This window comes from Trematomus bernacchii, unplaced genomic scaffold (assembly GCF_902827165.1).
Source record: "Trematomus bernacchii unplaced genomic scaffold, fTreBer1.1, whole genome shotgun sequence".
Classification (NCBI taxonomy): Eukaryota; Metazoa; Chordata; class Actinopteri; order Perciformes; family Nototheniidae; genus Trematomus; species Trematomus bernacchii.
The window spans coordinates 7979727-8007487 of record NW_022987313.1 but is presented as its reverse complement, the minus strand read 5'-3'; the positions used below and the strand labels follow the sequence as shown (position 1 = coordinate 8007487).

Sequence of the window (27761 nt, the reverse complement as noted above, 5' to 3'; positions counted from 1 at the left end):
CCTAGGGAGCTCATTTTGAATTTCCATTTGTAGTGTGGGAAACCATCTACATGTATACCCATCAGGACTGACAGAAGTGAGAAGGAACAGATGGCACTTTTGTTTGACTTTACATGATTGCTCCTTTAGCCTCTAGCATCTTTCCACTCTGGCTCTTTTTATACGTACCCCATTATCACGCTCACCTTCTCATCCCTCAATGCCTCCTCTCCCTCATCCAAATGATTTTGCAGCAGCTCATCAATACTGACCCCTTAGCCTGGAGCTCATGATAGCTATCCCCCCGTTCACAGAGCGGATGAGATTAACTCACCAGGCTCGGCCTCGAGTAAGCCAATATTCGCATTATGAGAGCGAACCCATCACAGCAAATGGACAGCGAGTGGGCTGTCTTTAGGAAGTTATTGAGTTGCTTTTTCTGTTTAATATATGGTAAGTGCTTACTAGATATTAACAGGTGAATTTCCGGCATGCTAACTGTATCACACCCACATATTGAATGTGTGGAGTCTGACAAATAGAGATTATCTTTATATGATATTTATTGATCCTCCAGTGCACCACCACCCTCCAAAGACATTTGATTGGTGGCCAGTATTTGTAATTACTATATAGTTTGGTGTTTTAGGAGTCTTGAAGCCAGGAGGAAGTTGATATTAATACATTTTACAAAGATGATTTCAGTGTGACTTCCCTGAAAGCAAATTCTTTCATAGACCTGGCAGAAGTCTTGTTCCTTCCAAATAAGTTATTTTTCATCTATAATGACCAATCCTACTACCACAAATGTATTATAAAACGATCTAAAGCTAGCTCAAACACCTTCTGTTCATTAAATATTTTAAAGAATACTCAAGTGTATTCATTGATAAACACTAAAAAGGGAGTTGCCTCATAGGCATCCAGTGCACAACATAATCAGTGAGAGGACCAGGGATGCTGAGGGGACGGCCATTAGCCTAATGAGCTCCAGTTTGAACCTCTATATGAAGATCCACGCTCATGTTCATCCCTTCTCATGTTTAGTCTTGTACATGATGAGAGGTGTGGCCAGCATCATTTTTCTACGACACGTATGTTTTTCTTACACAAGGGTGTCGAGTGCTGCAGGCCATAAAATATAAATCATTCATCACCGGTCTGTCTGGCACTGTGGGCAAGTCTGACAACATAGCAAAAGCCAGGTGAGATGAGATCCAGCTGAGGGCTGAGACATCTAAAGGATGACGCTTCTCTATGGCAACACTTCAGCAGAGACAAATTACTGCTGATGGCTGATGCAGTTTGCGTTACCATACATGTACACAATTATGTCTCAAACTGACGTCCACATGACTGTCCCTAATGTTTGCTCAAAATCATTCCATAGCTTTCCCTGGGGCATAGCTCCGACCACCATGAAGCGACATCAAAGCTGAAATATATTGTCCCTGACCTACCCTCTCCCTCCAGGATCTAGCGTGTTTTCTATGCTGTCCATCAATACCATGTCCCATTGCTCAGTCCCAGAGGAATGTGCAACGACGTCGGCTGACATTTCTGCTTTTAGCATTTAGCAGGACATCAGCGGGTTTTTTGGATGAGCTCCAAAGCAGGGTCACTCTGTCTACGCATGAAGAGACGAGTTTCATCCTCTGTGATGTGTCTTTGCCAGTGGGTGTTGACCCCGGTGATGCAGAGTCCTTTTTGTGAAGGGGCCAGGCTGTGGATGGGCCCTCAGTGTTGTGTAACCAAAAGATTTAAAGCCATGCCTCACTGGTTTACACTGACAGGGCTAGCTAGACAGACAAGGAACCACTCTGGTTTTTACACACGTGCCTCACCTCACTGCTGAGGCCCTGTCACCACTGCTGCTCATAGTGTTATACTGTAAACACAGCAATTGTTTATCCTCAGGTGACAAGACGTTTTTATAGTGTTGATTTACCAAGACTGTGCTATTAAGGTCATGCCAGCCTGTTTCTGTTTTATGCATCTGCCATATACCACACCTTCGTCCACCACATGATTCCTGATAAACCAGCTGGGCCTCTGGGCGACTAGTCACAAAATACTTTGTCAGCCTCTGCCTTCTAGCTTCTGCTGCTTATTAATTATCATTTTGGCAAAGACAATTTGCACTTCTCAGATTTTGGGTATATCCAAAAAAAGACATATGCTGATAAAATATTTTAGCCATATTTCCCACACCTAACGTCAGCCCTCCCTTAGCCCCAATCATACAGATTTGCACTCAATTTGAAAATGTTGTGTGTGTCAGTTCCTTTGCTAGAGCAACTTGGCCTTGTATACATTTTTGGAGCTCTCGTTGGCATATTGTTTTTGAGCTGGAGGACGTGTTTCTACTGGCAGCAGGAATGGAGCGGAGCAGAATGAGATCCCAAAGTGTTAAGATGGGCAGGGAAAGACATGCCGTGTTGATGTAACATAATGGGCTCTTAAAGACATGCCTCTTGACTTCAACATTAGAAGGTGTGTTGGCATTTCTTGCATGTTAGCAGAGCGTGCACATGCTTTATGATGTGTAGTATAAATTGGGCCTGGTCCACGCAGCTGTACATTTTGTTCCTTTTGATAAATCCCTTCCAAGAATACAGTAGATAAATCAACTGATATTCACCAGGCTTACACTGTGCAATTGGCTCCTGAGGGGAGGACCAAGGGTAGGCTAATTAGTCATCTATCCATCACAATTCTCACAATTATTAACCAGGAAATGTTAGCTTTACTGACAGTTTGACAGCGGCCAGCCCTAAACCAACTGAAACTCTGTACAGTTTTACAATTCTTGCATTGATCCACACCAGTGTGACTAAGGTGTGTTCGCTCTCAGTTTGCGTACTATCTAGACAGCATAAAGCACAGTGGGGTCCTTCCCGGCTCTGGCTTATTGGCAGAGGCTTTGACTCATTGTCTTTTGTCTGTCACGATTAGGTGATCCCCATTTGCTGATTAGATACTGAGTTACTTTAACGCAAATAGTTTATATTACGCAACAGCAGCACCGAACCAACACACTGAGCTCTTTTTGACACCATCAAATCAGTGCAGTGTTCGTGCCATTTATCTGATTTTAGTTTCACTGTCTATTAGTCCCATCATTTCATTTGACATATTTAATGGGTCATTATTTGCTGCTAAATTATTTGGCACAGTACCTTAGTATAATACAAATAAGTTGTATTACTCATGTTAGGAAACACATGGCTTAAGGTTAGTTTTTCTCAAAATATACATACCTTTTTCAGTATATTAAGCTTAGCCACGTTTTGAAGGCAGCTTTATCCGTCTGATAGTTTGTCTTTCACACAACCCTCCCTCTCAACTAAAAAGTTCCTTAATGTAGCACCAAATAAAGAGAAGAGAAAAGAGTCGTCACTCCAAGCAGGCTTGGATCTTTCTAACTTTGAGGCTTGTTCCTCACACCGACCTCAGACAACCCACTTTTGAGCAACACATTGGACACATTCAGCCTGAATCTAGGCCTTTTGTGAATTATATATGGTAATTCCATTAGCAGAGGACTTAACATTGGTTGCTTATGCCCAGCATCGATCTTTATCTCATGTAATGTTGCTACGTGTTTGTGTGTATGTCTGTGCAAGCGCTGACCTACATAAGTCTTATCATACTTGGAGAGCAGCTTTGACTACTTGTGAACTACTTGGCCAGGGCAGTCAGTCTTTCAGCTGCAGTAAACTTCAAACGCATGCTAATTTAGCATTTTCTCAGAGGCTGTCGAATATTCTCAGCGACACTGTAGGTCTGGCCAGAGGGAGAGAAAGTTTCTAATTTATAGTAAAATATATGGCACTAGAAATAAATCCTGTTGGAGTAATTCAAAACAAATGCAACTTAAACTGGCTGCACCAAAGTTGGAGCTATACATAAGGAAGAAAGTGATTTAGATTCAGTCCCTAATGCATTTTTATAACCAGAGAAATAAAATAAAATACATGTTTGTATACTCCCTATGAGATAGGGTGGAGAGATTACCTTTTTCTGCAGAAATTAGACAGACTGGGAGTATAAATAAAGGGGACAATAGCAGGTTGAGAATTTTCCAAAGTAAGTGGTAATTGTATCTCCTAGTGCACTGATGCATGTATATGTACTTCTATAACGAAGCAGGCCCAGTACATATTTTAAACTTCCCTCTTGCCACAGCAACAATGATTTGGCATTAGTTAAGGAGAAGTGAGGACATGATGGCAGTTTGACTTGAGGTCTGTAAGGATTTAATTATTGTCAAAAGCATGCCATACTGCCTGTAAAAACATACTTTTGATTTGTATGAGGTATTCTGGAATCAAATACTATACCTATAAACTATAAGTAATAGTTCCAATGTAATGCTGCAGTTTTATCTAGGTCGTTAACCAAATGCAACGCTCTGCAGCTAGGAAACACTCTTGGCTGTTTTGAAAAACAAAAAAACATGGCTATTTATGGATGATTGTTTTGGTAAACCATTTCTAAATGTGATAAATGAATACCTTAGTGGAGAAGCTTGTGCACAATAACCTTTGACTCATGGCTATCCTCCTCTCTTCAGCTGGACCTCAGCCAGCCTCTGGAGGAGCAGGGTCCTCTGGACGTCATCATCCACAAACTGACCGACCTCATCCTGGAGGCGGACCAGAATGACTCGCAGGCCGTGCTGCTGGTGCAGAGAGTACAGGTACGTCTCTTTCTTCTTCTCTCGTTTCTGCCCAAGAGTATAAGGGGATGTATAGAAGTCTATACCCTTAAGTTTAATATCGCGTTGTGATTTGAATATTATGTCAATATTTGTATCAAAAACTGTTGCGAAAGCTTGCACACAATGTCTTGTCAGACTTGTGATATAATTGACTTATTCTTTGAACAGGTCGTTTTTGATTTAAAGGTCCCATGTCATGCTTTTCCGGTTATTACCCATCCCCTTGTGTGTTATGAACAGGGCTGCACATAACTGGTACGCAGGTACGCATGCGCGGCAACAATCTGAAATGCGTACCGTCACTTGTGTCACAAAGCGCATTTGCGTACCGACGTACTTGTGAAGCTTTTCCAGAAGGCGGTTAGATCACCGGACGACAGAGTCGGTCCCCGTGAAAGTTGTGTGCACCCCTGGTTATGAAGGTTTTTATGCATGGGAACGGTCTGCAGAGTCAAAAACCCTCGTTGGAGATTTCTCATTTTCCATTGTTTACTTCCTGGGTATCGTGACGTAGGGATGGCCAGTAGCCACGCCCAGAGCTATGACGCGATACGGTCATGCGGTACCCGGAACCAAATGGACCAATCCGTGGAGCCGTTACGTTAAGCCCCCGCTGATTGGTCCAAATTGACCAATCCACGGACTTCCTCACACACACATCTGTGTGCAGGGAGCAGGCAGCTCTGCTGATTTCTCCTCCCTGGCTGCAGGCTGATAACAGACAGTTGGGATCGTGGCGAAATTCTCTCTGCAGACCCATTCTCACAGCGTTTATCAACCTTTTTCTTACTCGATATCAAGCCACACTTATTGTTTTTACTTCGGCTGTGAGTTTGTGTGTGCTCAGGATGAGTTTGGCTGTGTTTCGCTATGTATCCTAAACAAGGAAACAACACCTCCATGGAGCTCAGCGCGATTCACAACGTCCCGACCAATCAGAGCACACTGTGCTCACAGGGAGGGTGGGGGCTGGAGCTTTTGGAGCTACAACGAGCCTTTAAAGGCAGAGAGTGAAATTCAGTGAATACACGTAGTTTACAGAGATGCTGTATGAGAAACCAATGTGAGTTTGGAAAATTGCACAATATAAATCTATTCTAGTAGACCTCAACAATGGAATTATGATCAGTGGAAATGGCCATGACATGGGACCTTTAAAGTACATTTTTGCAATTTCAGTTGATGATGTTGTATGAATTACAAATATCTTGTATGTCTGCTTGATTTCAGACAACATTTAATATCAAACAACTTTCACTTCTTTGTTAAAGGAAAGAGCAACAAAAGATTGTAAATGATATCCAGGTCCAATCAAACGGAGCCAGATCTTAAAATAGAGAAAATGTAATGAAGAGAAAAGTATAGAGGCTCTGGATAGCATTGTCTGTAGCTAACAGCAGCACTGCACCGGGCAGTACATTTATGGATACAGGCTTTTATGTTTATATGTAAATGTTCCAAATCAAGGAATCAAACAGAAAGGTCAAAGAGTCTTAACATAGCTCCAGGAACATTAGCAGCTGAATTTGAGCATACAATTATAGACTCACACTGTAAAACCTGAATGCTTTAAGTTATTCAATAGTTCTTCCTGTACTCCCTGAAGTGAGAAAAATCTCACTTGGATAGCAGGTCACAGCTCCAAATCAGGTGCTGTGAACACACTTCAGAAAAATGTGTGTGTGTGTGTGTCTCTGTGTACTCAATAATCCAGCAGTGTTATAGGGTGTTAAAATTAATTTCGCTCCACCAGCTCACACTCGGTCCGTAGTCTCTCTCTCTCTCTCTCTCTCTCTCTCTCTCTCTCTCTCTCTCTGAATGAGTCAGAGGAGCTATAATGATGATCAACAACACGTATCTCTGTCAGTCTGTACCTGACTGTTTAATTAGGAAAGACAAACAGGAACTCAGCGTGGGGAAATCACTTACTAAACAGGTCAATATATTACATCTAGCTGCATTTGCACAATTTTATGGCACTCTAGGTCATAGTGAAGCAAATGCACACACATTGTTTTTTGTAAAGATCTGTGTGACAAAGAAGCTTCTTAGAAAAAACATATAGAAGTATTTATCCCCACCTTCTCAGATGGCAACAATGGTGACTGTGGAAAATTAGACATCAGAGGTGAACTTTGACACAGACATAGACAAGTATGTGTTGTTATATTTGACAAAGCATGTTCGATAAAGGATCCATTATTTGATCATTGACACATTTCAAATGTGTGCTTTTACTCATTTTCTCTGGTTTTATCACTTTAAATGTATTTTTTTAACTGTGTCAAAACAAGCTATTTTAATAAGTTAGTACGTTTTTTTACCATTTTCTCACATTTAAAAACAAATCATTTCTCACATTTATAAAGAAAATAGAAGGACAGTGTAACCCCTTATGGTAGCCCAAAAACGGTGCTTACTTTGTTTACATCCCAGTTTGAAATGTTCCAACTATTATTATCTCAACTAGCTCACTGCGAAGCTCTATTATGTCCCTGGAACTATTTGTACTCTAATAATTGTCAACCCCAAATACCTCAGACCTGTTTGAAGTGATAAAGTAAAACCCATTTAAATCAGCTCATCAGGAATCACCACTTAGTTTTGCCCTTATATTCTAGGTGCTTTGTAATCCGGTGTCACTATACTTCGGCTGGCTTTGTTGCTTCTTCTCCAACACCTGAAGACACATGGCACGTTTTGTTCTCCTGTCCCTGTTCTCAATACAACCAAACTTTGTATAACTGTTGTCATATTGTCATTATTTAGCTAGTTTGGGCTGAGCGTCGCCAGTAATGTGAACTGACACAAATATTTCTCCCACGGCTAAGCATCAAGGGGAACAGTTGTTTGTGGCGCCATAACTGAAGTTGAACGTTTAGTTTTAGTCCAACAGTGTCATTCCTTCACTCACCAATTAAAAGACTGTAGAGGAATGCTGGATCAAGTATCAGCTGTTAAATCAACATCACAGCTTTGTGGCTCATTCCTCTTTAGTTCTGGTTATTTACCTGAACGCAGCTGTCATCTGTCATTACATTTGTGTTGAGATATAAGCGCTGGTGCATTTCATGTGACGCAGCTGTGATTAGAATTGCCCTTTAGTGTGGTGGAGGGAATAAGCCATCCCGTCTATAATACTCCTTTATTTGAAACAAAATGTCAGGCTGGGATGCGCTCGGGTGATTCAATGGCCTGAGGCACAGTGGACCTGGGACAAATATTGACATGATTTTAGAGTTGCATGTTTACGGCCCTGTTTGTATTAGTTTGCTGACCTTTAAGGTAATGTTTGCTATTAACATAATAAACGTATCGGTCTGTTGTGCATCTCTATGATCCAGAGCATATGTCACTCTAGCTGATGTGGTGGATCACAGCCATCTGGTTGGTTGTGGTTCATATAAGTGGTCAAATTGCTAATCCAATTTTGGTTTAATGGTGGTCTGTGGCGTCACAGACATGCTTTAAAGCCAGTAGCACAGATTAGCTCCTCTGCTGACAATATTCTCTGAGATTTAAAACCTGTTTTCCCCCCCGATGGAAACCAATCCTTCAGGAATAACTGAAAGAAAATGTGCAGCCTTAACACCCCCGCTCTTCCACCCACAGTGACATATGTCTGGCTCTTTCCTCTCTTAACACCTGCTCTCCAGTGCTCCTCTCCCTCTCACCTCCCCCTCTTGTCTGTGTTTAATGTGACTCTCCTTCTGAGATGCAGAACTCAGCAAGTGACAGTCTTTATCAGCGGAGTATTCCTCTATATAAATCCTTGGAGATTAGTTTGGATTTATTTTTTTTTGGCAGAAGCATGTTTGACTTGCATAATCGCTCAACTGGCTTTGGTCAGCATTGCTTGTAAGATCCAGGCAAATCCTGCAGATGGGTCTACCATGGCATTTACACTGCATGCATCAATGTGTGCATAAGAGTTTGTTCACTCTACTTGTGTGTTTGATGTCTCGCATTGCCGCGTTTGTTTAATATAATGCAAAACCTTTATGGCAGCAGAGCTGTGGAGCGGGGTGTTTGTGTGATGTGCGGGTCAGCCAGCTCCACCTGACAGTTTGTGAGTCAGTAAAAAATGGCTGGGAAGGGACGGTTGGCAGGGAAATCCACAGAGCAGAGTTGGAAATGTGGAGGGCATGCAGAGCTGCAAAGTGGAGAGGAGGTGGTGCGGGGACAGAGCCAGAGGAGAGCCAACGAGAGGAGAGAAGGGGAGTGCAGTTATGTAAAACAGCTAACCTCACGCTGACCTAACAGCCGGCCATGCAGAGATGTAGTGATGTAACCTACACACACCCGCTGGCATACAGCTCATGCTGTTTCTAGCTCACATGTACACAGAGTGAGGAATGTTGACCCTTCAACTCTGTGTTTGTATTTATAGCCTACTTCAAAATATTTGTTAAACATTTCTAATTGGTCTGAATGTATTTTTGTGTTTGTCATAGAGTTCCCTTGAGGTATGGAGACCCCCTTTTAGCACATTTTATGTACTTTTTTTATTAATGATTAATCTGTTGATATTTAGTTTTTAACAATTGATTCATTGTGTACTCTAAAGAGTTTTTTTTAGATAATGGAGAACAATTCCCTTTGATATTTCCAGATCCAATGAAAACGTCCTCAAAGCTTTTTTATATTTGACCAACAGTCCAAAACCCATCATTTAATTTTGGAAATATGGATGTTTAGCGGTATTAGCTTTTAGTGATAGTGGTTGTAAGTCGGGTATTGACAGACTTTTGTTTCGTTTTTCTGTAATGATTTTTTTTTCTAAATACAAACTAAATTAAGTTTAAAAAAAAAAACACATTAAGACGTTTGCATCTCTGTGTTTCAGGACTACATTGATGCCCACCCTGAGACCATTGTCCTGGACCCTCTGCCAGCCATCCGAACTCTGCTGGACCGCTGCAAGTCCTACCAGCTCATCCACAGGATAGAGAGCTGTATGCAAGGTAAGACCTTTCATGTCACACTTGTGCATATCAATCTTCAAGTAACTGTCCCATGATAACCCTATTAACACATTTTCTGGTTAGCGACAGACAGCGCAAGTAGTCTCTACGTCGCTAAGCTTTGCCCCCACCTATTTCAGAAGACATGTTAATCCACACACTTTTTAATAGGCACATGTACATTAAAATAATCTTGTCTAACACATAGGTGCTTCAACAATTCTACCATCATTTTTTTTATGTGCAGTTTTTGTTGAAAGAAGTTGACTCGATCCAATTTTCATTTTAGCCGCTACAGTTCCAGTGCTGTTACATTTTACCGTTTAATACGCATTTCTAATATTTTTTCCCATCATATCTATATCAAAATACTGCAGCCTCTAACATGAAGACAGTTTTAACAAAAAGGAAATGTTAAAAACTAGAATTGACTGCAGGACTTTTGTATTAGATTTGTTTAGCTAGCTTCCAAACTGGCAATCAAGTGTTTTCTGCTGTGTCGCTTTACCGTGTCACCCACCTCTTACTCTGTATACGGTCAATACACAGTGTGTCATTGGTTTAGATAAGGTAAACACCATTAGTGTCCCTGATCACAGTCCTGATTGTTGTATAAAAGCAGAAGTTGTTTAAAACAATAAAGGAGCTGTTGATTCCATGGACGGATTTCTACCTTACGTAACATGTCTGATGTTATTGAAGGGGAAGTGTCGTGCTAACTGCGGGTTCTCTGTCTTTCCTCTTTGCTTCCAGAAGGGAAACATAGATAACATACGACGGCGCTGTCGAGTCACTCTTGAATTATGTTACTCGATGCTTCCGAGCAGTTGTTTAATTTGTGCCGGCAGGGTGCTATGCTGATATAATAATTCCTCTCCTCCATTTCCCCCCTGCCTGAACCGTGTATAAACTTGGCTCGGTGCAGGTTTGTCACTGATGGATCTGAACTTGCCTCCGATCCGGTCCAACACCTTCCTCTGTCTCTGATGCCATAAACTATTCAGCAGGAGAAATCTTTTGACTGGAGGCGCAGTAATGCAATGACGGCTGGAGCACATTCCCTACCCACACACACACACACACACTGTAAACACACCTGTGACTCATCCACATTTCCTTTAACCCCATACAAGGCAGGGAAACCTTTTACCAATGACTTCACATGCTAGGAGAGACCACAGTCAGAGCAACAGATCAGAGGCGTTTCAGCATGTCCACACTGTCATACGTTTCTTAAAATAGCACCACGAGAAGACGTCTTTTGATCCAAACGGACATGATGGCTGTTACGTAACGGAGGGTATAATCTCCAGCATTCCCTCTTGCTCTGTGTATTAAATCTGAAGAGGAAGATGGATTACTGGCTGAATTTATAGGAAGCTTCTTTTCTTTTAGCACTCTGCCTCCATTAATGCAAGTGGTGCTCTCTGCTCACACTTAGGCCTGCATACCAAACCTCCCTGACAATTGTGCTGGGTTAAGACACAAGCATGGAGTACAAGTCATTATAATCCTACACCACACCACTGTGATTGTAGGAAAAACAACACGTGACTGAGGATCAATGCACTTTCTTCAGACAGAAAAATAAGAGCGACTGAGAAAAATGGGCTAGAGTAAAACAGTGGCTGAGAGTGGGGAAAGTCCACCTTGCTTTCTTAGGCAAAGCCACTTCCTCCTCCTTATCAGCAGAGGCCATGGAGTCCAAGAGCTGCTGCCAAGGCAACCCAGCAGTAAAAGGCCGCCATGCTTCACAGTCTGCATTACTCAGAATAGTTCTCGATTGGAAGAAGCCCTCGAGAAGCGCTCGTGCTTTCTCGGGGAAACCTTATTTTACCACAGGTGGTCTCTTGGTGATAAAATATACGAGTCACAATACATTTAGCCGTGATGCTCCGAGTTGTATAAATTAATATAAAGTACAAGTCATCTAAATGTTATGTTTAATAGAAAATAGCGAGACAAGGGACACCCAAACACTAATGGATCAGTGATTCATAGTTGTGCTTATTGAATCTTTGGCGCTGCTCTGTTGTCCCACTTTGTTTTGTGTTTCCTATTCGAGCCAGTGCTAGGTAACTGTTTATGTTACTTAGTGGAATTGACTGGTTCCTGTGTATGCTTGAGTTGTGATATCTCGGACTGTTTTTAAAGACAGAAACAGTCGTCAAGTGAACCCTTTGATCAAACAAATCCCCTCTCAATGTGTTGAGCTTATTTCTCTTCAGCTCAGGATAAAATTAATGATCCTGAAAACAAATGGGATTCCTCGTGATCAAACTGAAACCTTTCTGGGCTTTCCCGCGTATATAAATCACACTGTGTGAAGGTCCCTGTGCTGACATCAATGCACAACTCTGCAAGGACCAAGAGAACAAGTGTCCCATTTATGCAAGTGATCAATATTTAATTATAGTTACGGCTTGACAAAGACAAACACAGAGACACTTTAGCACCACAACACTCAAAGAGGCAGCTGAAATGAAAATGCTTGTCGGGTGTATATATATGACACTCCTTTCATATCTCACCAAAGTAGGACTTACCTTTTTGTGAGAGAATTCCTATTCATTCATCGACTCTTAATTGTTATTGGAGCGTAAGCCTCTTATATATTGGAAATTGCATTACTCTCAGAGCATAGCCGTGTTTGGAGTTCAATTTGAAATATTGGAAATCCTACTGCTTTGCCTCAGGGAGGGGAGGGGGGGCGCAGAGAGAGAGGATGCTGAGGTTTCTAGGAAACAAAGCTCTAAATAGCAACCAGCGAGTTCAGCCTTCCACCTAAACAACACCGCACTTTATAAAGCTTAATGCACCAAAGGCAAAAAAAAAAACAGAGGGAATATATGATCTGAGTCATTTTTCTCTGTTAATTCATTGCCTATAAGTTTGGAGTTGATTTGTTTTCGCTCATGAATACGATGTGGAGAGGACAGACGGGATGTCCCGATGAGATAAAAGAAGAAGAGAAACAAAAAAAGCAGTGTAACAGGATAATGACATTTCAAAAGCGTCTCATCCAGGAGTCCCGTAAACGTCGTCCTCGGCTCCGCTGGGTCTGCTGTGAGCATGCAGTGTTTAGACAGAGTTTGAGATTGATCCCCCCCCCCACACTCCCCTTCACCCCCTTATCCCTAAAGCGTCCACCAGAGCCAAGCATGCACGCTATTACAAACTTGGCCACGTTCGCTTATCCTGCATTCCCCGGTCTCTTTATTATAAATCCTTAACTTGGAACTCAAAATGTTTTCCGTCTGACAGTCTTGATGTTTTTTTTTGTTTTTTTGATCAAATGTAAGCGCCATCAGTCTTTGGGAACTCAGTGATGTAATATAATGGGGATATTTTCCCCAACAGACTGTTTTCTGAAAAACATTTTGATGCTATTCCTGTCCTCATAAAATAACAGCAGTATGCTAAGTGTGGCTGTACCAAGAGCACAGATGACTGATGTGTAACCCTTCAGTCTTCCTGTTCCCAACAGTGACTTGTTGCAGAGCCAACGCTGGAACAGACCCAGCAGATGGAAAGGTTATCGAGCGTAGAACAAGTGTCTGTCTGTGAGAGAGAATAGGAGTATTCTGTCATGTAACAGCAAAAATAGAAACATTTGAACCATGCTAGATCAGATTATCAGGCACATTTATTCCTTTTTGCTGGGGAAAATACAAGTGTTCCTATTAGGAAATTAGTTTTGCACATAGTGGTCAAAGCACATGTTGAGCTGCAGCGGAGCAACTTAAGCTGGAGGGCACAACAACAAGGTAAACACACGAAGGGTTTTCCCGATTTATAATGGGTTGGTGTCTTATTGCTGTAGATGTGGTCGTCAAAAACCATCAATAACATTATTTATATATAAGAAAAAAGTGATCTAAGCAGTGTAAAGTGACATTTCCCTTTGAAATGAGTAGACTGAAATCTGTCCTATCACCTGACTGCTCACATCCGTTGTCCTGTTGGATTTATTTCGAAATGTTGCCTCATGCCTCCAGCAAGTGACGATACTAATTAATGAGTACAATGTAGGGCTGTAACTATGCTTTAATTATACTAAATGTCACATCTTCAAATTGCTTTGTGGCTCTTTGGCTTGGAGAATGACTTGAACTTTATAAAATAAAAACCAAATAATGTATTGTTTGGTTATGAGTGCTATAATTACCAAAGCGGATGATGGCCGAAACTACAACAACAATAAGCTGGAATTATCCTTAATTATATGCCTGCCTAGTTGCTATTATCATCCTTATTACAGGTTTCCTGGATCCTGCTCTGCAGCTTAGTGTCACAGCATGTGTCGGAGATAACATTCAGGCTTCTTCTCTTTTTGCCTTGTGCATCGCCATTCATTGTAAGGTTTCCCCAAATGTTTTTGTGTCTGCACTATGTGGCTTCTGTGGGAGCTGCAGCTGTGTGTGTGTGGGGCCCAGTGCACACCCAGAGTTCAGCACTCAGCACTGGAGGTAATGTAGGCAAATGGGATTGTCCTGACCTCAGCAGTAGTGGGAGCAGAGAGCCCTGCCACTGCGGAGCCCCACGGCTCACAAAGGCCGGCGTGTTCCCATTGTGTTTTTGTCATTAGCAATTTGCCAGCTCTTGGTTTGGCCCCCCTCACTGATTTCCTGTGGCGATATCTCGTACCGGCTGCCTTATCACCCCCAATGTACCTACCGTTGGGCGGAAATTACCGTAGGCAGAACATTAATTTAGATGCATCCTGAGCCGCGATATGGAGAAGTGTGACGGAGCTGCAGGATGTTTGTTATTTTCACTCTTATCGGAACTGACCGACCTGCTGCGACAGGATGTGATGTGAAAATATTATGTCAACAAATACGGTGTGATGTAAAAACATAGTGGAGACGCTGAGTCAGACAGACCTGGCCTATTTCATGTTTAAGTAAGGCTCGGCTGACTTTATCTCTTCTAATTGCCCCTGCTTTGTTTGCGCTTTGGGCGTGGGTGATCGATCACGCCTGTTAGTCAGGTGCTGTATCTGATGACTGTGTAATGTCCTCAGCTGGTTGGACTTGCCTGCAGTTCCTCATGAGGTCTTGTGTCTTCCTGTATTTCAGCATTTCCCTGTGTGCGTGTTTGGGAGGAGCAGAAGGGCCTGGCAGCTCTCTGCTTTATTTATTTGAACAGGAGTCATTTGTCCCCCTGGGCATCAGATGGCCTCTGCTGTGTTTGTTGTCTAAACCATCACAAGGATGGAATATAAATATATGATTTTGTGCCAAATGAAATAAGGTGCATCTTCAAATGTCTTCAATTCACTTTTTCTATCATGGAACATAAATCACTTGCATATTTTGTACACAGATTATTTCTTTGTGTCCACTTACACATACTATTCATTTGATGTCATGAGATACAATTGCCTGTCAAAAGCGTAAATTGAATTGAAATGATCGACAGAAAATTGATTGTCGATGATTCTTTTATTTATTTTATTCCATTGGTAATGTGATATTTTTAGAAGCAAATTTAGAAGAAATCCATAATTCTCTTGTTTTGAAGAAGACCACACTATCAACCATCACTTTTACGGTTTATCTAAAACACCAAGACCTTCAGAGTGTCTGACTTTACTCATCCTTACCCACCTTCTTTTACTTTTCTTTTCATTAGACGAAAGGATTTGCTCTCCTCCGTTCATGGTCCTGAACACTGAGTGCAGCCCAGATGTGCTGGAGCAGATCAAGAGGCAAGGACTCACATTCCCCTTCAGTAAGTGTTTCTTCTTTTTCTTCTTCTCCTCTAGATATCCAGGACTTAAATCTACACTCCATAAACAATCCTTTCATCCAATATTGTAACGTTAACCTCTTAATTGTGTTGTGTTGACTCACTTCCTGTCTCACAGTTCTTTGTTTACTGTCAAAGTGTTCAATGTTTCGTTTCCCTGCAGAAATGTCACATCAGCTTCACAGTATTGCATTAAGTTATGTAACTGCTAAATGTATTTCCCCGTCTGTCTTTCTTCCTCAGTTTGCAAAACACGGGTGGCTCATGGAACCAACTCCCACGAGGTGAGAGGCCACAGAGCTCAGAGGTCACACACCCTCCACAGTTTGTGTGAGCGGCGACACTTGTCCTGTCACAGGACTCTCATTAAACACAAGGACATACAACTCAATCAGATAAACAGCCTCATGTGTGTGAGCGTGCCAGCTGAAATGAATACGGCTGGATTCAGTCTTCATTCCTCCACACTCACTCCATTAATCTAAGACAGGATTTAGCTAGAGCTGCAACAATAAGAGGATCGAGAAATACCTGCCAACTATTTGATAAGCGTTTAATCGTTAGAGAAAACTTTACTTAAAAAAAGGGCTGAAAATGCTGTTTTCAGCTGCTCAAATATGGTGATTTCCTGCTATTTACATCATATTAAACTGAATGGATTTGGGTGTGGGACGGACAGAACAAGACAGTTAAGATATAAGCTTGGACTTTTAACTTGGATGGACATTTTTCACCGTTTTCTCACATTTACAGTCCATTAATCTTGAAAACAATTGGCAGGTTAATGGATAACGAAGAGAATGTTTATCTGCAGCCCTAGATGACGAGTGACAATTATTTTCCTTTTTCACATGACTCGAGTACAGTCATTTACGGTGTGTCCTTCCGTCCTCAGATGGCCATTATCTTCAGTGAAGAGGACCTGAAGGACGTGAAGCCCCCCTGTGTGATCCAGAGCTTCATCAACCACAACGCGGTGCTCTACAAGGTGTTTGTGGTGGGAGACTCCTACACCGTGGTGGAGAGACCTTCACTGAAGAACTTCCCTGCTGGACCTGCAGGTGAGGAGACCAAGAGGCGAGGAGAGAGAGAGACAGGTGGGGAAGTCTGAGGGCTGCTGACAGCCACACTGGCCCGACTGTAAGAGTTGCAAGGCTTTTCCAAAGAACCCAATAAAAGCCCTCATAAAAGGGCTTTATAGTCCCTGTGATTGGACCTATTCAGCCTTTTAAGGGATGCAGCAGAGTGCTATTGAGTTCTGCCCTGTTGGTACATGCTGGAAATAAACAAGAGGACCGGTGTTTTCCCCATAAACATGTCAGAAGCCTTACCCATGATAGAGATTTGAACATAGGGTTGTCCCCTGGCACACACTCCAGCATTTGCGTGTGATACAGTATAGTCCTTCATGCAAACCGGTCGCTCCATCAGTGTAGTCTTCTGCTTTGTGTAACGCACAGAACAGTTGCTTTCAGCCTGGAATGCTGAGCGGTGCAGCAGAAGAAAAAAAAAAAAGCACAGCCCTTGTCAAACACATAAAGCAACATACCAAAGCGTTGCATCTGCGCAGCGTTTGGATTGGCTCTGCGGCCCGGAGCTATACATCGTGTTTTGTTGAGTGGATGGAAAGGCCGGATGAAGGAGTGAGGTTTGAAGATAAAGAGAGGTACGGGTTAGTGTTTGGAAATAACATAAAAATAACTGTGAGGGATGTTCTGTCCCATCCCGCCTTCCTGCCTCTGTGGAGCTAAACTGCTGTTTGTTCATCCAGTCTGGGAATGAGCAAGCCCATCGGCCTGACACTTCATTACCACGACCCTCTACAAGCCGAGAGGGGCATATTTATTTGGACAGTGATGGAATTTACTTTCCCCCCCCCCCCCCCCCCCCCCCGCCCCCTCATCCTTCCCTCTAACACTCCATGGTTAATCAGTGCAATGATAACAAAGAAAAGAGGGGCAATCATTTCTGAAGTTCATCCTGTCTCATTTATCACCGCTTCAAAGGAAATCTGGGGCCAGAGGCAAACAACTTACATGCTGTTTTGTTCATACCTGAACACTCGACATGACATGATTGTAAATGAGATGGTTAAACATTAAAAGACTTCCCATCAGGGTGCTTTGGTTTGATGTTTCTGTTTCTTTACACCTGAAGTCAGTGAGGAAAGACATTTATTTAGTAAAGCCTGGTTTCCTCATTACGTTCTGCTGCCACCTAGTGCCAGAAATTAGAACTGTATCTAGATGCCACTGGGAAAGTGTGTACTCAAAGCTCTTTAAATTCAACCTGACCATTTTCCTCTTTCCTCTTTTCAGACAGGGAAGCAATTTTCTTCAACAGCCACAATGTTTCCAAACCAGAGTCGTCCTCAGACTTGACCACGGTACGTTCACAATGTCACTGACCGCTTTCTCATTTGATTTCTGTACGAGTTTTGTTGATAATAATCTTTATTACTTTGTGTTTATCTCAGAGAGAGAACGTGGAGGGAGTGTCCCAGCCCCCCAGTGATGATGTCATCAGAGAGTTGTCCAGATCTTTGCGGCAGGCGCTAGGCGTGTCCCTGTTTGGCATCGACGTTATCATCAACAACCAAACAGGCCAACACGCCGTCATCGACATCAATGCATTCCCTGGTAGGTGCAACACGGGGAGGGGTGTGCTTTTTATCTTAAAATGGTTATCTATGGAGTGGACCTTCTGCTCACGTTGCCATAGGAGACGCAGGTCTGTTGTGCAACCAGTTGTTTGGTGGTAAATATCATCTGTGTAATCCTGAACTCTGTTTGTTCAGATCTCAGTCTCTGTGTCACATGACCTGCAATCTTCTTCTACTTACCCATTTTACATGTGTAAGTGTATGGGTACATACACTTTTCTTTTCAGCATTTAAAGGTCACCTATTATGCAAAATCCACTTGTTATGTCTTTTCTACATAAACATGTGTCTCCTCTGTGTAAAGAGATTCTGAAAGTTTCTTTTTGCCCTGATCCATTTATATAAAAACCTGTCTGAAAATGAGCTGATCAGATTTTGGCCACTTTAGGATGTCATAACGATTTTTTGGCTTGAGTAACCATTAGCCAATCACCAACCAAGGTAACCCCCCCCCCCCCCCCTTATCACCTGAATCTCCTCCTAGAGCACCATTGTGGTTTTTTTAACCAAATATCTCTCAGAGGGGCGTGGGGAGTGGCTCCTTATTTTCATCTAAAGTAACAGACAGAGAATCAGCACTTTTGAAACAGGACTGAAACAGAGGGGATTATGGGATGCTGCAATGTATACCAATCTGTTTGGTATTTCGAGCCAAACACTTCAGAGACATGTTTTGTATATATCTGAGATCTATAATATATTGATGAAAAACAGTATAATAGGGGACCTTTAAGATAATCAAGTCGAACAAAATGATTATAGTACTAGTAAATATACTAAAATATATACTATGTACAAACACAGCTCCATAGCATGAAAGGGAAAATAACCCTAACATTTGCAATATGGTGAGAAGCTGAATTGTCTGACGGATGTCCCCTGGTGTTCTCAGGTTATGAGGGTGTCCCTGAGTTCTTCACTGACCTCCTGAACCACATCACCAGCGTGCTTCAGAGCCACAGCCCGGACTTCGCCCCGGCCAGCGAGCAGCCCAAGAGCCTGCCGGTGAGCACCACGGTACCCAGCGCCGCCACGCCGGCCCCCGCCTGCTGCAGCATGCTGGGAAAAGAGGCCAGCGGCAGCCCCTGGATCGTAGAGGGCGACGGCGGGCTGAAGGGCCCCCGCCAGAGACTGGGCTGCAACTCGGCCATGTCCCCTAACTTCCAGCAGCACTGTGTCTCCACGATAGCTACCAAGGCCTCCTCCCAGTGACTGATCCCCCGCCCCCACTCCGTTTGATCCCTGAACAAAAAAAACAAAACGGATGACAATGGTGACAATAATAATGAATAATAATCATAATAATTATGATGTTAACGATGATAATATATCTAATCAAAAACAAATCTTTTCCTATATAGTTATTGAAAATGATGGTGATTGGGTGTAAGCTTTTTTCTCTCTGCCTTTTTGTATTTTTCGTTTCATCTAATGAGACTTAACAGTACTGTAATGTGAACTTTGGGAACTTTTTGGGAATAGCTGATTTTATTTTTCTCTCCTGTGTGAGTTCTCTGTAATGAAAGGGTCCAGATGAGGTAGCTAATGGGAATGGCTAATGGAGTCAGGACTGGAGAAAGATGTGCCACTAGACGTGCAATGTATGCTCCCTTGTATCTCACACACACACTAACACACACACACACAGGTATGTTTGCATTGCGACCACGCCTGTGATGTGTGTGTCTGTTTTCTGGTCAATACCACTGACTCCTCTGCACAAAGTGACGAGGAGAAAAGGTGACTGGGCATTTGAACACGCCTCCACAGGTCCAGGGCTGCTATGTGACTGTGGCCAACTCACCGCAGAGGACACCATGAGTCTGAACATGAACGACTACATAGTTTGGGGTTTTGTGGGTTTTGAACAAACGGGTAAGCCGTTTACTTTTCCGAGTGCCATCAAATTTCCGTCATGTGTTGGAGGGACAACTGCATAATCAAATCTCCATGACCATATGACCAAGATTTTCTTTTTTTATGATTGTTGCATCAATGATTTTAGGTCTTTGAGTGTTTTACTGTATGTCAATTGCCGGATGTTAGGTCGTCAACAGACAACACGTCCTTGTTAGAGTCCCAGTTTGAGTCGCTGCAGGAAGACGAGGATCACATTCCTTTTCGTGTTTGTGGATATTTTCAGACGATTCCATGATTTGTTTTTTCAGAATTCCAGTGTGAGATTGAACTCATCTCTTCAAGGCTTTATAGTCTCCTCAAACAGGCTTCTCCACATGTCGTCAGTGCTTGTATCTGTAATGTGAGCAAACTCCTCTACTGAGGCTTCCCTATCAAAAGAATGCTGCTTTAATTACATCATTAAGAATCAGAACCTATATTATTCCACCAAAATTTAAATATTAAAGTTTCGAATTGGGCATCAAATATTTTGATATCATTGAATGACAATGGTTCCAGATGATTGAGGAAGTTGTTCGGCGGTGTAACGTCTGTGCTTGATTAAGTTTCACTCTAACAGCATTTTCTTACAAAACGCAGTAAAGGAAACTGGGTAAAGCTTGAAGCTCAGATCCTCGGACCTGCTTCTGTTCCAGCTGCTGTTATTGTCACATGTTAAAATCCTTTGGAGGGGAAGCAGTGGGGGAGACAGTCCAGCTCTTGTTCCCAGTGTTCACTGTGAGATTTTTTTACTCCGATTTTGTTAATATCTTTGTCCTGATATCTACTAAGAGCAACTTTATTTTATTGAGATTTTATGGGAAAAAAATGTTTTATATAAATTAAATGAAAGCACGAGGGATGTTTTGGAACAAACGGTGGATATTTACTAGAGGTTTAGTAAAGCGCTGGGTCTGGTTGTACAGGTGGTGTCAAAGGGACACGTGTGGTTGATGCTGTTGTCTCCCTCTAGCATCTAGTGGGAAGGAGTGCCAACCTGTAGATTTTCACATTCCTCTGAGCCTGCTGCTTCTTCTCTTGTCCCAGAGAGCTCCTCCTAGCTGTCCCATTTCCTCCTTCTGTATCTGAGGGAACTGTCCTTGAATAAGTGTCAGTGCAGCCATCTCAACAGCATCTCTCTGGGACAAAAAGAAAATCATTGATGCTCTGATTTGGTCTTCTTTAGATCACATTGTGAGAATATTTCCACAAAGTGGTTAGCATTCTGGTTTTATCTCCCACAATTTGTGTGTCATGAAGAAAACAATTCAGCGTGTAAAGCAGCAGGTTCAGAGAAACTCTAACCCCATGGTTCCTCCTCTAGAAAACGGGGAAACATTTGTTGGGTGCGCCCCTGTTAAAGCTGGACAGGCTGAAATCTGTGTACACCACTATATTGTGTGTCCTATGTTGTGTTCCTTATCGTGCTTCTTAATGGGAAATAAATGGTTAATCCTGACCTTTGTCATTTCTGCAACCCAGACGTTGTCATCCTGCTCCAGTTTCCACCTGAATGTTTACTTCTTGGGTGTCTTGTACAGTACGTGTATATATGCCTAGGCTAACATCCGTACAGTATGTTTTGTATCAGTTCTGTAATTGAGAGGCATCCGCAATCCTTTTGTAATTAAATGGCCAAACCAACAGGGCGAAATAAACATGTGAACCCTTATCTGACTTTTTAATTCAGTTTTGTTTACCGCACCAAGTACTTGTCACTAATTGCTTTCATGTATAGTAGTCTCATGTAGCAGACACCTTATATCTGTTACATGAGACTACTAGAGAAACTGTCTCTTAATTGGTGATCTTGAAATACTTTAATTTCTTTCTACAAAGATCTCTTAGTGAATAAAACCACTGCAAAACAAAGTGCAGCATTTCTCCACCAAGCCTCCAGATGTTTATTGACTCGGTGTTTATGGTTTGCACATTTCATTGAACACAGTAAAAAAATAAGGACTTTTTTTCAACACGGACAAAAGAGACAAAAGGGTTGCTTATTAAAATATATCTTTTCATAATCATAGTCTTCTGTACATGTAAAAAAAAACAATACAAATATTTACAAGAACACAAGACAGTACAAAAGGTTTCTAATGCTACGTTCTGTTCCCTGCCAGCTGCTGGGAGGTTTTGTTATTTATAATGATGCTGCTGGGAGGTTTTGTTATTTATAATGATGCTCTGTGGGGTTGGTCAGCAGGCCCAGGATGGTGGAGAGACAGTGCAGCTTCTCCTTGACGTGCACTGGCAACTTCTCGCTCTCCTTGTACCTGAGGAGACGACAAACATTAAAGAGAGCTGTTCCTGCACACAAACACACACCTATAAAGTGACCACGTTTATTTTCCAGTACCTGGTGACCCTCCCCTCTGGAGATGTGTAGGTGATGCAGGAAACTCCCGCCTGAACCACCAGCTGGGAACCGTCGTTGAACTGCACCCACACCTCTCCACTCGTCAGCTGCAGAGACAGACACAGATTGAATTACACAGACGATTCATTTTCTGAATATAGAATATAGCTGAATCTATTTATCAGTTACCTGGGACGCCCATCCAACATTGGGCACAAATATCGACTTCACCACTTTCCCTGTGTCCTGTCGCAGCGGGGAGGTTTTCCTATTCAGGCTGGCTGTGGTGAAATCAGACCCGTCATACGAGATCATCTAAAAAATGATACAAAATTGGAAATTGAAAGACAAATCCCATCAAGAGTCAAGTTGTTATTCTTCTGTTTATACACCCTGTAGTGTAGGACTGTAAGACACCTACTGAAGGAGTGATTTGCGGAGGTTGAGGAGGTGAAGCAGTATCAGGAGGCACCGGGTGGGAGGGCAGGGACGAAGAGCACTGGGAGTCTGGGATGGCAGGTCTCCTGGGAGCAGGTGCAAAACTAACATTAACCACAACACAAGGCAACATTCAAACCAAGAAATGACATCAACGTGTTGTTCCTCTTACCTGCCAATAGTGATGGGGAAGAAAGGGATTTTCTTGGTGCTGCGCTGCTCCTCCGCTGAGATGGCGGTCTCCAGGGACAAACAAATGCTGTGGCCCTCGTCAGACAGCTCCACATACCCCCTGCTCTCCGGGCTCAAAACGCTCAGCCCCACCTCGCCCTTCACCGTGTACGACTTCCCGCTCTTCTCCACCACTCGCACCAGCTCCGACGTCTTGTGGGTCTTTGCTCCTACACAACGCAAGTCAAGCATGACATGTTAACTCTAACACAATAAATCGTCAGCACAGCTTTCTCCAATAACTAGTTGACTACCTTTGACTCACCATCATAAAAGCAAACTTCCAGGTCTGCATTCGGAGCGTTCTCCATCAGCATGACTTTTGCGTACTTGGTGTAAAGGGTCACTTTTGGAGTCTTGGATTTCACAAGCTGCACAAACTTAGAGGCGTATTGGTACTTCTTCCAGTATTTTTCTGTGAAAAGAAAAAAAATCACTTATAGTACATTTTTGATCTTATTCGAGCCGATGTTACTTGTTGCATTATGTCAGTCATAATACCTGGAAGGTCCTCGTAGCTGCAGATCAGAATATCTTCAGGTGGAGCAGGAGGACAGTCCAGGACAGGAAACCCCTTTCCACCATTAGGCTGGTATATTGTCACCTTCAAGAGATGATAATATTAAGATTTAAATAACATTATGTTATATTATGTTGTTACACTACCCCCTACATGTCACATATGGAACATGTCAGAGGTACTTGATTCAGTGAGCTCACCATGGAACCGTCACAGGAAATCCGGAGGACTTCTTTGACCCTTTCTTGACCGCTATGGCTTTTTAACAACTCCATACACACTTCACCTGTGTCCAGAACGCTCACCTGTAGGAAACAGGAAATACGATAATTATCTCAACTGCTCATAGTGAACATTACATAATTAAAATATATATGTGTGTAATATCTTACAACAGCATTTTTGGTCTTCTGTCTGATAGGCTTCAGTCTGGACGCGCACAGGGGCAGGATTATGTCTCTCAGCGTTTTCTTCTCTTTAACCACACCGGGTTTGGCTGAAGGCAGCTTTACTTCCCTGCTGTGAGGAGGCTGGAACTCTGGTATATTTTCCCTGTACGAGTCAGAGTTGGAGTGAAGGTTGTGTTGCTGGTTGTGGTTCACACCTCGGCCCATGGGCTTGTCGGTCCAGGAGTTGTGAGTCCCCAGAGCTCCTCGACCGCTATGAAAGCTGCCGCTGCTGCTGTGAGTGCTGCCGTCTGCCGGCCTCTGACCAGAACCTGAGCAAAGAGAAAACATTTTTGTAAACAGGATAGTTTTATTTATTTGAGTAGCAAGTAGCTTTTTTGTTTTTGCTTTACCAATGCTGAAATGTATCTGTATAATCTAAATCAAAATCTTACCGTCATTATTAAGCCAATTTGTAACTCCATCCAGGTCTTGAAATTGCAGGTTTGGTGGATGTGCAGTCTGTGTGGGTAACAAATACCCAGAACTGAAACAGAAAGTGCAACCCGTTAGTCTCATAACATTTGTTAAAATTAAAATAACATCATAAATAAAGACATGTCTTACTTTGTCGACTGTTTGACGGGGGGAGAGGGGAGCTGTCCATGCTCTGAGAAAGGCTGCTGAGAGGAGGGGAATCCTGGTCGTCCTAAACCAGTCAGACTCTCCTCTGAGTGGCTTCTCCCCAGCTCGGCGTGACCCGGCCCCTGGCCCGATCCCGAGTGGTCTGAGGAGTGTGCCCTCCTCAGGTAGCGGGAGTGAGGCTCCCTGCTGTCTCCACCATGAACCCCCCTGCTTCTTCCCTCCCTGTGAAATATATCCGCTTGATGCTGCTGCTGCCACTGGTCTCCATCCTCAAAACAGGGGCTGGTGGGTTTGCGTGAAAAGGTTGAAATGGGCACCATTCTGTTCGGCAGGGCAGAGCCAATCATGTTCCTGGTTCTCCTCTGGAGGCGGCTGCTGGTGCTGGCTGAAATGGAGGAGGTGCAGGCTGTGGAGATGGTGGCAATGCCGCTGTCCATGGAACAATCATCCACCAACCCCTGATCCTTGGTCCGGACCAGCAGGCTTTGGGTCATGAACGGGTGGTCCAGCACTGCAGACAGGCTGGGCCGATGGGCGGGGTCCCTCTGCAGCAGCTGGTGGATCAGGTCCTGAGCCTCCAGAGAAACATGGCTAGGCATATCATACTCCCCGAGAACCACTTTAGACAGAGTGTTCTTCACTGAGTCCGTGTCAAACGGAGGGCGACCCATCAGGAATGCGTAGAACATGCATCCCAGCGACCAGACGTCCGATTCAAGACCGTGAGCGCTTCGAGTGGCCACCTCTGGGGAGATGTAGTTGGGCGTCCCACACATGGTGAAGTGCTTTTCAGTTGGGAGTTTGAGCTGAGTGGCCAGCCCAAAGTCTGCAATCTTAATGTTCATGCTGCTCGTCAGCAAAAGGTTAGACAAGGTCAGGTCTCGATGCAATATGCCGTGGGTATGCAAGTACAGCATTCCTTTCAATATTTGATGCATGAAATGTCGTGCTGCGGATCAAAACAACACCCTTTTTTAGAAAAAGGCAGCTTGCAAAACTGAACATCAAAGAAACCATTTACTTTAACATAATAATAGTTTAATTTTCCAAAGTAAAATAATTGTGCCTGACCTTCATCCTCAGCGAATGCCGTTTCCTGCTCTTTTAGGTACCGACTCATCTCTCCGTTGTGGCACATCTCCAACACCAGGTACACATAGTTGCTGTCCTCAAAGTAGTTATACAGCTTAAATAAATAAATGATATAAAATACAGTATTTATTATCATGTTAGTGAGAAAAACAAAATATATGATTTCCCAAAAATAATCAAATGTAATTCTACAATTAATGTGTGTTTGTAACTGCAAATCTGCCACGTTATAAATCGTAAATTGTACATTTTGTACAGAAAAACATAAACCCGAAACGTTGCACAGTGTATGTAGTGTAATACCAAATCAGTTGAGTCCAGCCAACGTTACCTCGAGAATAGAAGGATGTTTCAATCGGCATTGAATCTCCACCTCGTTTGTCACACGCTGGACCATACCAGCTTTGTGCATTGCTTTTTTGTCAATCTGCAGATGGGAACAACAGAGATAATTATGCACCTGCCATTCACAGGATAAACACTGTGATACTGCGCTGCTGCATGGAGGTTGGTCTGTTGGCTAATAGTCAATCTGTCGCCCACAAAGACAGTGAACTTGCAGACCTCATTCGAGGGGAGTCGAGAGACCACCAGAAGCCCTTGGGAGGCGAGTAGGGTCTAATTATCCAAACCGTTCCATTTTACACTTCAACCGTCACTGGTAACAGCATGCGTTTTGGTTAAGAGTTTATATTACAGGTTAAGCATGCTGTAATTACCTAATTTTAATGACTTAGAGATAAATGATGGGGTTCTTACCGTTTTGATAGCAACCTCCAGACCGGTCCTCATAGATTTGGCCCGGTAAACACATGCAAAGGAGCCTTTCCCAAGGAGGGTGAGGACCTTAAAGTCCTACAACAGGAAAGAGAACAAAACAAACATTGAGTTGAACAATAACTCATTTAGATAAATGAATTGTATTTGCTAAATATTTAACCATGGTCTCAGATTTAAAGGTAATTCTATTTTGATCAAATTAGAGACAGGATCTTCAATAACATAATACCTCAATCCCGAGCTCCTGGTTAAAAGGTAAACAATTCTCCTCATCTCTGCTGGGTTCGGTGTCAGCAGAATGGTTTAGTAAGAAATAGTGGTTAACCTGATCAAATATCGTCTCTCTGGCCTGCGACATGCTGAATGAACAGCTAAACACACAATCCTACACCTAACGACCTGGCATAGGGAAATCCATCCCACAACAAACGTTAACTGTCAAACAAGCCACCAACACCTGACGGTGTCATATGGCCAACCAGAACCCTCCATTATCCCGGCTGTCTTCCCGCTAACGAGCTGTCTCCAAGCAACATGTTGGACTACCGAACTGAAGCAGGGGAATAACAGTGTGTCCCGGGAGAGAGGTAAGGTTACACATTACCAGGCTGCAACCTAATGCTGATAGCAATACACAAACTGATATAGTTATAGTAATAATAATAATAATAATAATAATACCACTAATAATAATAAGAGTTAAGCAAGTTTAAGTTAAAAAACAACTTGATACACAAACAAAAGCGAACACTCACGTAGAGTTAAATGGCTAACTAACATGTCGTTTAGCGGAAAGTTAAACGATATATGAATTTAAGTGAATCAAATTAAATGCTTTGACACTATTGACGTTAGTATATAAAGACAATAAGCGTTAACAGCACGGCAAACAAGCCATTTAAAGCTAAAACGAACTTTAATGTAAGCTAACGCTGCCAAACAGAGACAGTGTGCAGTTAGCTTGGCGTTAGCCTAAAAAAAGAGCTCACCTCAATCTTATCGCCGATCGAAACACTCATCGTGCCTGGTTTTCGCCTTGCAGATGCATGCAAGTTTGTAATAATATTCCTTGATCGGTACAGTACATCGATAGTCGGTAAAGGAGTGTTCAGAAGACGTATAAATGTTGATCTTGTGATACCCTCCAAAACTATACAATTACTTCCATTTTGAAAATATCCGCCCGTTATTCTCGGGGCTACGTCACAGGCTACGTCACATGGCAAAACAATCGTTGGCCCCGCCCCCTCGAAGGATCATGAATATATTTCAGGTTTGTTTTTTTCAATTCTTAACAAATCCGTTGTGCATTAATTGTAGGGAGAACCA

The 27761-nt window shown here is 42.8% G+C and overlaps 2 protein-coding genes across 3 annotated transcripts in view; one reads left to right on the top strand and one right to left on the bottom strand.

The window, feature by feature from the left end:
- itpk1b (inositol-tetrakisphosphate 1-kinase b) overlaps positions 1-21440 on the top strand; it is a 28326-nt gene extending 6886 nt beyond the window's left edge. For both annotated transcript variants that reach the window (XM_034124550.1, XM_034124542.1), the window contains exons 4-11: positions 4556-4681; positions 9549-9666; positions 15304-15402; positions 15664-15704; positions 16316-16481; positions 17739-17806; positions 17897-18059; positions 18975-21440. In XM_034124550.1, the coding sequence (XP_033980441.1) occupies positions 4556-4681; positions 9549-9666; positions 15304-15402; positions 15664-15704; positions 16316-16481; positions 17739-17806; positions 17897-18059; positions 18975-19294 (1101 nt within the window). In that variant the 3' untranslated portion in view covers positions 19295-21440. The remainder of the gene's footprint in view (positions 1-4555; positions 4682-9548; positions 9667-15303; positions 15403-15663; positions 15705-16315; positions 16482-17738; positions 17807-17896; positions 18060-18974) is intronic.
- Positions 21441-21857: 417 nt separating this feature from the next.
- On the bottom strand, positions 21858-27610 carry plk4 (polo-like kinase 4 (Drosophila)). The gene is made up of 15 exons (XM_034124523.1): positions 27422-27610; positions 26412-26507; positions 25984-26079; positions 25632-25746; positions 24543-25509; positions 24371-24462; positions 23922-24247; positions 23730-23834; positions 23511-23613; positions 23275-23424; positions 22951-23179; positions 22762-22864; positions 22530-22655; positions 22341-22447; positions 21858-22257 (listed from the first exon to the last, which is right to left on the bottom strand). The coding sequence occupies exons 1-15, from the start codon at positions 27449-27451 to the stop codon at positions 22152-22154; spliced, it is 2751 nt and encodes a 916-aa protein (XP_033980414.1). The 5' UTR covers positions 27452-27610; the 3' UTR covers positions 21858-22151.
- Between the last annotated feature and the right edge of the window lie 151 nt (positions 27611-27761).

Excerpts from the sequence above, each read along its gene's own strand:
- plk4 (XM_034124523.1), bottom strand. The coding sequence starts at position 27,451 with ATGAGTGTTTCGATCGGCGATAAGATTGAG. Across the intron at positions 23,614-23,729 it reads TTTCCTGTGACGGTTCCATG|GTGACAATATACCAGCCTAA; the intron begins GTGAGCTCACTG and ends CATCTCTTGAAG. Across the intron at positions 22,865-22,950 it reads TTCCCCATCACTATTGGCAG|GAGACCTGCCATCCCAGACT; the intron begins GTAAGAGGAACA and ends ACCTGCTCCCAG.